This window comes from Cicer arietinum, chromosome 7, assembly GCF_000331145.2.
Source record: "Cicer arietinum cultivar CDC Frontier isolate Library 1 chromosome 7, Cicar.CDCFrontier_v2.0, whole genome shotgun sequence".
In the NCBI taxonomy this organism is placed as follows: domain Eukaryota; kingdom Viridiplantae; phylum Streptophyta; class Magnoliopsida; order Fabales; family Fabaceae; genus Cicer; species Cicer arietinum.
This window is the reverse complement of record NC_021166.2, coordinates 48,338,325-48,349,456: the sequence shown is the minus strand read 5'-3', so window position 1 is coordinate 48,349,456 and position 11,132 is coordinate 48,338,325. Positions and strand designations below refer to the sequence as shown.

Genomic DNA, 11,132 nt, shown 5'->3' with positions numbered 1-11,132 from the left:
ACAAGCGATTTCCCAGAAAATCAAATAATTTTCATGTCAAGCACGTACTGACACCATTCTTCCTTTAATTCCATCAGATCTTCCTCAGAATATGATGGACTGGAATTGGCAAAGTACTGCAATATAAAAATTGAACATATTATATTAAGTTAGTATCAAATATATAGATAATTTATATATGAAAATCATATAATGCAAATACCGTACCGTTTCTGGGATAATAGTTTTATTCTTCTCAACAATCTCCTTCATGAATCTCAATATGTAGTACCCACAGTCGATGTTATTTGTTTGACGAGGGCACTTTATTGAGATCCATGTAATGTTATTCGACTTCTGCTTCGACACTTTAGCACCTCTTTGAGCTCGATAAACTTTTAAGGCACTATCGAATGAATAAATGTGATTATTAGAGCATGAATATTTATATATATATATATAAATATATATATGTAAGAAATAAATGAATATTACTTACGTGTCGAGCATATTCTTTATTCCGGGGTGATTGGTGTAATCGCCGTGCACGGGATCCAAATAGTATATCACTTCAGAGACCGCATTGATTGCAAATAGCACCCAATGTGCCCTACAACAACAAAAAATTGGTTAAGCAATTTTGTTTATAGACAACTAATAAATTAAATTCTCATCAATTAAAAAAGATAAAATTACGTACCCTGAATTATATGGTGCCAAGAACAATTTATCACTTTCTTTATTTCTTAAAAACATATCTACAATGTAGTGTTTTACATTGTCTGGATCGAGTTTGAACATCGACATCTTATGCGGAGACAAGAATGAGTATTTATTTGACAGTTTCCTCGTGCACACGACCTTCTCGTACAAAAACCTTCAATGAAAATTTTAAACTAGATTAATTACCAATACATTTAATTAATTACAAATAAATGCAATTAAAAGTATTTTTTACCTTATGTACAAGCTGATTACAGTAACACTCAGCTCCTTATGTTCGAGAAGATCGTACATTTGCTCCTTTTCGAGGTATTCAATATACTCATCTCCAAAGATGTCTTGATTCATTTGTACAATGGGCGAATCGTTGCTGCTGCCCATGTTCCTTTTTATTTGGATGTCAAGACACGCCCCGTATTTACCAAGGCGTGGCTGACTTTTATTAGGAGCAGCAGCAGCAGCGACCGATTTTCCCCGATCCAGATTTTTTGTTGCTGCAAGTTTTGCAGCTTTATTACCCTCCAGCCTTTGTAGTTTGGCAGCCCTATTAACCTCCAATTTTTGAGGTCTGCTGCCTTTTTTTGGCTGTAGGGGTGGTTTATTTATTTGGACCTACAAAAATGAGGTAAAATGTTAGTTTATTGAATCTGAAAAAATAAAAAACCTTAGGCAATAAATGTGACAAACCTTTTCGGGAGATGTAACTGATTTGTCCTTGGGAATCTTTTTTTCGAGGGCAACAAGGTGTGTGGGCCATGCCACGTAACTGCCAATAGCGTCGCTTAAGAACTTCATATCTCCATCGTTGTCCGGTATGGGCAACGGTGCAGTTGGTTCGAAAGCAACCGTAGGCGATACTTTGACATGGCCCGCGGGGATCGGAATATTGTGCAATACTTCTCCCGAAGTATTGTGCAATATTCCTTTTCCCACCTTCCGTTGAGTCGGCGAGGACAAGTATAGGACACATGTAGTGACACCCTACATCAATAGTTAAAACATAAGTACAGTTAATATATAAGTTTGTTTAATACATAAGTAATTACATAAGCAAGTAAGTAGTAAGTAATTAATTACCTCGGGAATACTCTTCAAACCGACGTTGCAACTCCCGGTTTCACTCTCCATTTGTATTTCAGGTTGGAGCTGAACCGGAAGTTGCTTGTCTTTATTCGTATTCACCAAGAGTGCCACTTGCTCCGATAAGATTCTGAGCTTCTCTAATACTTCCTCGTTGGAAGGTTTTTGGCGCTTCTCTTGAGGAAAAAAGCTTTTGGGAGTTACGCCAAATCCTTTCCCCCTCACTCGACCGGAATACTCAGGGACATTAAACACTTTCCCAAGAATGTCCCTGCACGTATCCTTGTTGCCCTCTTGAGTTTCAGAACTTTGTTCAATAGTTTCCTAAAATACATGTAACATTAAAAAGATAAGTTCAATAGCATTTTTAAAATACAATATTAAAAAATATTAAAGTGATAATATACTTACACAAAGTTCTACAACTTTCTTGACATTTTCATTATCAACCACTCCTTCTTTGTTAACACGCGCTTCCTTCCATAAGATATGACGACCCAAGGGTTGATCGGCTTGGGTGTCTTTTCTCTATTCGTTAAAATCATAAACAAAATAATACAAATTAGTTACACACTATAGTTTATAATACAAATTACAAGTGATGTTTAATTACTTACAATTTTTTGTTCAAGGCGTGCATATCCCATACGTGATTTCTTGTATGGGTGTTTTGGGTTGCTTGCCCGTTCGCGATTTGCCTTACTAATATTCTATATAAAAAAAAAATAGCAATTGTGTAAAAATTTAAAATACGCTACGAATATGAATAATAAAACACAAATGCTAATAAATTAATCACTTACGACAAACGCCGGGTCAGAACGTTTGGAAACAAATGCACTCCATTCATCCTTTGATATATAATGTTGATATATCTTTGGAGGTTCAGCATTTGTGTTTCCTTCTCTATCTTTTAGATAGAAATTTGAGAGATGGGATCTAAATCCACGATGGATTTTCCCAGCAACTCTCAAAACATATGACTTTCGTTCCTCATCAAGAACAAAAGTGGTCTGCAATGAAAACAATTATAAGTAATGTATTTTACAGAAAAAAAATTATAAATGACAAAAGAGTAGATCAAAATATTTACTTGAATGTCATTCCAGATGATATCTTTGGCATCCTTCAACGCCTTATCTCTCCAGTTGTCTATTGTTATTGGGACATTTTGACGAACAACAGCCCCAATGTAGCTTACAAACATGGAGCTGTTGGGGTCAACTGGCTGACCACTCTCGTTCCAGCCAACCTAATAAACTCATATAGTAAGTACATGCCCTAAACCCTAAAAAAAGATAAAAAAACACACAGCAAACAGAGTATATATAGTATACCTCAAATTTAATGCCACTGCTCCGTGCTTTAATCACCCTTTGCATGATAGTTGCACCACGTTTGACTTCTTTTTCGTAAGTCTTAGAGGTGCCAACTTCTTCATTTTGAACTTCTAAATCTTTGTTTGTATCCATTTAACTACAACAAGTTCAACATGCACTTTAGTATAACATCAACAAGCTCAACATGGATCATGCATTATTATAAACAAACTCAACATGTATCAGTATATCTTAAAAAAGCTCAACATGCATTCTAATGATTACAAAAATTTAATAACATCAATACCTGAATAATGATGGTTCGAAGAAAGACGAAATGCAAAGAAAAGAGGGTTTGCAGAAAGTTCACAGAAATATGGTTCACAGAAATACGGTTTGAAGAAATACGTAATGAGGGTTACGTATTTCAATGAAAATATATTGTGTGAAATGGGAGAGATGATCTTGGATGGAAATAAGGTTCGAAATGAAGGAGATGATCGTGGAAATAAGGTTCGTAAAGGACGGGATGATAGGGTTTGCAAAAGAAGAGAAGAAATGAAGGTTGAGATGAAGGTTACGTAATGAAGAGGAAACTGAAGAGGTAACTGTTATATATACGTAACACTTTTACAGCGCTTTTTATAAGCCTTTTACAGCGCTTATTTTGTAAAGCGCTCTAAAAGGCTTCTTTAGTTAAATTTTTAAAAGGCTCTTTTACAGCGCTTTTTTCAAATAAGCGCTGTAAAAGACCTCCGTGTGTTATTATGTTATTTGAATGCCTTTTACAGCGCTTTTTTCAAATAAGCGCTGTAAAAGACCTCCGTGTGTTATTATGTTATTTGAATGCCTTTTACAGCGCTTTTTTCAAATAAGCGCTGTAAAAGACCTCCGTGTGTTATTATGTTATATGAATGCCTTTTACAGCGCTTTCACACATAAGCGCTCTAAAAGGCTTCTTTAGTTAAATTTTTAAAAGGCTCTTTTACAGCGCTTTTTTCAAATAAGCGCTGTAAAAGACCTCCGTGTGTTATTATGTTATATGAATGCCTTTTACAGCGCTTTCACACATAAGCGCTCTAAAAGGCTTCTTTAGTTAAATTTTTAAAAGGCTCTTTTACAGCGCTTTTTTCAAATAAGCGCTGTAAAAGACCTCCGTGTGTTATTATGTTATTTGAATGCCTTTTACAGCGCTTTTACACATAAGCGCTCTAAAATGTCTCTTTATGTTAATTTTAAGAGGCTCTTTTACAGCGCTTTTCCCAAATAAGCGCTGTAAAAGACCTCCGTGTGTTATTATGTTATATGAATGTTTTTTAAAGCCTTTTACAGCGCTTTTCCACATAAGCGCTCTAAAATGTCTCTTTATGTTAATTTTAAAAGGCTCTTTTACAGCGCTTTTTCCAAATAAGCGCTGTAAAAGGCCTTATTGTTTTTGTGTTTTGTTATGTTATGTTATTTTTTAAACAAGCTCAACATGCATGCAAAACCCACATAGTAGTAACTGGTCACCACAAAAATCCCTTCCTCTTCACCAAACTCTTCTCCTTTTATGCATCTTCTTCACAAACATCAAAGCTTACTCTTTCACAATTCAATCTCCACCTCAACACCCTTTTTATCTCTTTACATTCTCTTTCCTTCTTAAATCGAAACTTAATTGGTATTCAGGATCATTGCCATGTTGCGAAAAATGGGTTTGTGTCTGGTGTTTTTGGGGATTCCCATGATGCGTACAAGGTGTTTGAAGAAATGGGTTTGTGTCTGATGTTTTTTGGATTCCCATGATGCGTACAAGGTGTTTGAAGAAATGGGTTTGTGTCTGATGTTTTTTGGATTCCCATGATGCGTACAAGGTGTTTGAAGAAATTAGGTGTCTGATGAATATTATTTTTAAAGCTTTTTTACAGCGCTTTGTCAAATAAGCGCTGTAAAATGTCTTTTTTACTCACTTTCAAAAGAGTCGTTTACAGCGCTTTGTGTGAAAAGCGCTGTAAAAGGTATAAAACACTCATTATTTTATTTTTAAAAGGATCTTTTACAGCGCTTTTTAAGATAAGCGCTGTAAAATGTCTCTTTATTTTATTTTTGTGTTTGGTTTATTTGGGTTGGGATGACATTAAAAACATTTTTATCATTGTTTATTGGATTAAAAATATTGTTATCATTGTCTTTATCACAATACTTTAGGAGATGATGAATTATTAGAAATGAGTATTCTGAAGAATCTATATATATATATGCACTGAGCAAAAGAGAATCTCTCTATTCAGTTCAGTTCAGTTCATGTAAATTACTAATTTATATTCAGTTCAGTTCATGTAAATCAAGCTAAATATAAAACACTCATTGTTACATGAACTTGGTATAAAACACTCAAATCAAGCTAAATATAAGCAGAAAATAAATTAATCAGAAAATAAATTAATCAGAACTTAGTATAAAACACTCAATTCAGATTACATGCATATTTACAATAACACAGTTCAGATTACATGCATAGCTTATATAAAACAATTAAACATATATATACATTAAGATGCCCTTCTTCTTTTCCTGGTGACATTCACATTTGTTTGTCCATTTACAATACGAAACGATGGATTAATCCAAATTCCCTCATCATGATCATCTCTAAGATATAAACCATCATCAGTTGAATCAATTTCATGTGGTTGTTGTGATGTTGCAAATAAAAGATCATTACCAACATCTTCATCATTATTGTTATCATCACTTATTTTATTGGTCGATAGGACAACAGACCATTTATCATTAGAAGGATCAGTGACATAAAACACTTGTTGAGCTTGCGACGCTAAAATAAAAGGCTCGTCTTTGTATCCCACCCTATTAAAATCGACAAGCAAGAATCCTGACTCATCAATCCGAACGCCATTATTATTATCGACCCACTTGCAACCAAATATGGGAACACGAAACATTGTGTAGTCTAACTCCCATATGCGCTCGATAACCCCAAAATATGATAGATTTGCATATATTGGGTTTTTGTCTTTTGCACTTGAGACATGCATCGCTTCAGCTACGAGAGTGACTCCACTATTTTGCATAGTGGTCTGATCATCTTGTTCTTTGGTATAAAATGTGTAGCCGTTAATAACATAACCAGTGTAAGAAAAGACATGTAAGCTCGGACCATTTGCTAGCCACCTCAATCTATTTGAAATTGATCCGGGGTCTATATCAAATTTTGACATTATGTGATTTTTTAACCATGTTACAAAACTTCGATTGTGCTCTCGAGTTATCCAATTTTGATTCCTATTCATGTTCAAACGAGATAACTGATCAATGTGTATTGTAACATACGGTTGAACCTCATCATCATTGTGCAGAACATACAATTGTGCCTGCTCCCATTCTGTCCTTGATATAGTCAGTAGTCTCCTTCCAGTTATCCCTTCTCCTGATAGTCTTCCCGAATGACGAGACATGGGAAGCCCTATGGATTCAACATTGGACAGATATTCAGTACAAAATTCAGCAGCCTCTTCAACAATGTATCGTTCAGCAATACAACCTTCTGGTCGACTTCTACTTTTTACGTACCCTTTTAATATTTTCATATATCGTTCTATCGGATACATCCATCTCATATAAGCTGGCCCACAAAGTTGTGTCTCCTTAACCAGATGAACAGTAAGGTGAACCATTATATCAAAAAACGATGGTGGGAAATACATTTCAAGCTCACACAAAGTAACAACAATTTCCCTCTGCAATGTCGGTAATTTCTGAGGGTCGATCACTTTACTACAAATTTCCCTGAAGAAGAAACATAATCTAGTTAAGGCTAGTCGAACTTTTTCAGGTAAAATGGAACGTATACCTATTGGTAGCAAATGCTCCATTATAATATGACAATCATGGGTCTTCAAACCTTTTAACTTGAGGTCTTTCATACAAACCAAATTTTTAATGTTCGAAGAGTATCCTTCTGGAACTTTAACTTCGTGTAGAAATTTACATAAAACAATTTTTTCCTTTCTAGATAGAGTATGAGCGGCTGGAGGTAGATATGTGCGATTTCCTTTCTTTACTGGAGCCAGTTCATTTCTTATTCCCATATCGACCAAGTCCAATCTTGCATTGACGCCATCTTTAGACTTTCCTGGAACATTGAGTAACGTACCAATAACACTTTCAAATACATTTTTTTCAATATGCATCACATCGAGGAAATGTCTTACATACAATGACTTCCAATATGGCAATTCAAAGAAAATTGACTTTTTCTTCCACCCAGTTTTCACCAGCTCTCCCGCAAAAGGTTTGCCAAATTTATTGGTCAAACCTTGTACTTTTTCAAGTATTTGATATCCAGTCGGTGCTAAAGGAGCTTTACCTTCCTCTGATTTTCCATTGAATGCATTTCTCCACCCACGATACTGATGACTATAAGGTAAAAATCTACGATGTCCAAGAAACACATTCTTCTTACAATGTTTCAACCGCATCCAATTTGTACTCTCTTCACATATAGGACATGCACACTGACCTTTAATGCTATATCCTGATAAATTACCATATGCTGGAAAATCATTAATTATGCCGAACAACATAACCCTTAAATTGAAACATTCTTTCTTATACCCATCATAAACTTCCACACCTGTCTCCCACATACTTTTTAAATTTTCGATTAGAGGAGTCAAGTATACGTCGATATCATTCCCCGGTTGTTTGGGTCCAGAAATTAACAGAGACAACATCATAAACTTACGCTTCATACATAACCATGGAGGTAGGTTATATATTACCAAAATCACAGGCCACGTGCTATGTGAGATGCTTTGAAGACCATGTGGATTCATTCCATCAGTAGAAAGTGCAAGTCTTAGATTTCTTGACTCTATCCCGAATTCAGGATACTCGTGATCAATTTTTGCCCATTGTGGGGAATCTGCAGGGTGTCGAAACATTCCATCTCTAATTCTTTCATCTGCATGCCATGTCAAGTGTTTTGAATCTTCTTCACTGCGATACATGCGCCTAAATCTTGGTATTATAGGAAAATACCACACGACTTTTGCTGGAGTAGATTCTTTCTTCTTATATCGAGAGACATTGCATTTCGGACACGCCTTAAGTAGTTCATATTCGTTTCGAAATAAAATGCAATCGTTAGGACACGCATGAATCCTTTCGTAACTCATTCCAATAGAACACAAAATCCGTTTAGCCTCGTAGGTCCGACTGGGAAGTTCATTATCATCTGGCAACATATCTTTTATGAGTGTTAATAATTCCGTAAAGCTTTTATCAGACCATCCATTACTCGCTTTTAAGTTGTACAACTTTAATATCGCTGACAGTCTTGTGAATTTAGTACAACCATTATATAATTCTTTCTCTGCATCACTCAACAAACTTTCAAACATTTTAGGACAATCTCGAAGATCTTCTTCAACTGCTTTTGCAATCTCATCAACTCGGTCCGGCTCATATGTATCTGTATCGAAATCAGTTGAAGCATATGTAGAACTATTCTCAAAATTAATGTTTCCTTTTTTTTTCTCACCATGTCTTATCCAACATGTGTAGCTTTGATCAATTCCATTACATACTAGATGTCCTTCTAATTCATCTTCTCTAACACGTTTTCCAAAACAACATTTTAAACAAGGACAAACTACTCTATTTGGATCTTTTGCATTCTTCACTGCAAACTCAACAAACTCCTTCACTCCAATTTCATACTCTTTTGACAATCGATTGGCTGAAATCCATTTCCTATCCATATTATACCACCTATATAAATGCAGTAACAAAAATAATAAGCTTTCAAAACATATCAACAAGTTTCAAAAAGAAACCAATATCAACTAACAATTTCAAAACAGAACAGATCATGTGGTATGAGTTTTTGACAATTTTTGACAATTTCAAAACATAACAGATCATGTGTAAAAAATACCTTAGACAACGTAGATGGCCGCACAGTACGTAGAGGATATTAGGGTTCGCAACGTATATAATTATTTGAAAGATGTATTTTACAGCGCTTGTGAAAAACGCGCTGTAATAGGTAGTTAAATTCAATGAAAGCGCATGTGTTTTACAGCGCTTGTGAAAAAAGCGCTGTAATAAGTAGTTAAATTCAATGAAAGCGGATGTGTTTTACAGCGCTTGTGAAAAAAGCGCTGTAATAAGTAGTTAAATTCAATGAAAGCGGATGTGTTTTACAGCGCTTGTGAAAAAAGCGCTGTAATAAGTAGTTAAATTCAATGAAAGCGGATGTGTTTTACAGCGCTTGTGAAAAAAGCGTTGTAATAGGTAGTTAAATTCAATGTAAGCGCATGTGTTTTACAGCGCTTGTGAAAAAAGCGCTGTAATAAGTAGTTAAATTCAATGAAAGCGGATGTGTTTTACAGCGCTTGTGAAAAAAGCGTTGTAATAGGTAGTTAAATTCAATGAAAGCGGATGTGTTTTACAGCGCTTGTGAAAAAAGCGTTGTAATAGGTAGTTAAATTCAATGAAAGCGCATGTGTTTTACAGCGCTTGTGAAAAAAGCGCTGTAATAGGTAGTTAAATTCAATGAAAGCGCATGTGTTTTACAGCGCTTGTGAAAAAGCGCTGTAATAGGTAGTTAAATTCAATGAAAGCGCATGTGTTTTACAGCGCTTGTGAAAAAAGCGCTGTAATAGGTAGTTAAATTCAATGAAAGCGCATGTGTTTTACAGCGCATGTTAAAAAAGCGCTGTAACTGATTCGCGAAAGCGCTTCCTTTTACAGCGCTTTTTTGACAAGCGATGTAAAAGCCTTATAACGTGATGCGCAAACGTTATATGACCTACTACAGCGCTTGTTTTACAGCGCTTTGCATCAAAAGCGCTGTAATAGGTTCCGTTATTTTTAAAATATAATTACAACAGCGCTTTTGTTTAGCAAGCGCTGTAAAATGGGCGCTCGTGCACGTCATTGACATCAACTATGTGCATAATTTCGTTTTCAATTTTTTATTGAATTTTTTGGCAACTTAGGATTGATTGTCAATGTTTTTACACTGAAAGTATATAGTTTTTACACTATAAAAAAATTGACTTATCGTGACATACAAAATATGTCGCTAAAAGTTAAAAACTGTAGGTAAATGTCAATAATACTTTGAGTGACACCCAATCTAGTGTCAACTTTAAGGCTGCTACACTTTGAGGATTGTCCCTACATGTCCTGAGGATTTTCACTACAAGTTTTTGATTTTTACCTACAATAATGATTGTCACTAAAAACTAGATAAATATAAATAAAGAATTGGTTTATTCCTAAGGTATTGTTTGTCACTAAAACTTATTGTTATTTATTAAATTAAATTTATTTTATCTCCCTTCTAATTGTAATTCTAAATTATTAATACCAATAAATTAAATTCAAAATTTTAATTTATTTTTATTAATTAATGTCATTGAAACATACAATAAAATATAAAATAATTTTACTAATTCTATTAAATGAATGTTACTTGCATGCATAGCATTTTAATTATAGCACTAACATGAGTATCATATCTTTGTGACAATATTGTAATGAAATTAGATCATTAAAAAAAATATTTCTCCACTAAGTAGATCATAAAATCTTTACAAAATGATATATTTCTCCACTTGTGAATACATTTTTAATTTCAACTTATCCTAACATTTTCTCTAAAATCTCTCCTTCCATGTTTTTAGAATCTATCTTTGGAACTTTATCATTCCATTATTCTTTGTCCTGCAACACTTGCTTTTGAGAAATATTTCAGATTTGATAAACTAGCTTCTAAAGCTCTGTCACACAATAAAATATATATATAATTAACAAAAATTATAAAAACCAAACAATCATAAGGTCATAAGCTTTGAGGGTTCAATCTTTTGAAGTTTGTAAGGAATAGTGGTTATATTCTCAGTTCTGTGTAAAAGCAAATTGCACTAATTTGCAAATTGCACTAATTTGCAAGTTTTGAAAGAACAAACTCATAAATATTATTAAGATAATGTGGTTGGGGATCATAGAATTGTATTA

General features: G+C 34.3%; 1 protein-coding gene across 1 annotated transcript; it reads right to left on the bottom strand.

Moving 5' to 3' along the window:
* LOC140921005 (probable ubiquitin-like-specific protease 2B) lies at positions 1-848 on the bottom strand. Its single transcript, XM_073370643.1, has 4 exons — positions 680-848; positions 479-589; positions 208-385; positions 1-116 (listed from the first exon to the last, which is right to left on the bottom strand). The coding sequence occupies exons 1-4, from the start codon at positions 784-786 to the stop codon at positions 21-23; spliced, it is 492 nt and encodes a 163-aa protein (XP_073226744.1). The 5' UTR covers positions 787-848; the 3' UTR covers positions 1-20.
* Between the last annotated feature and the right edge of the window lie 10,284 nt (positions 849-11,132).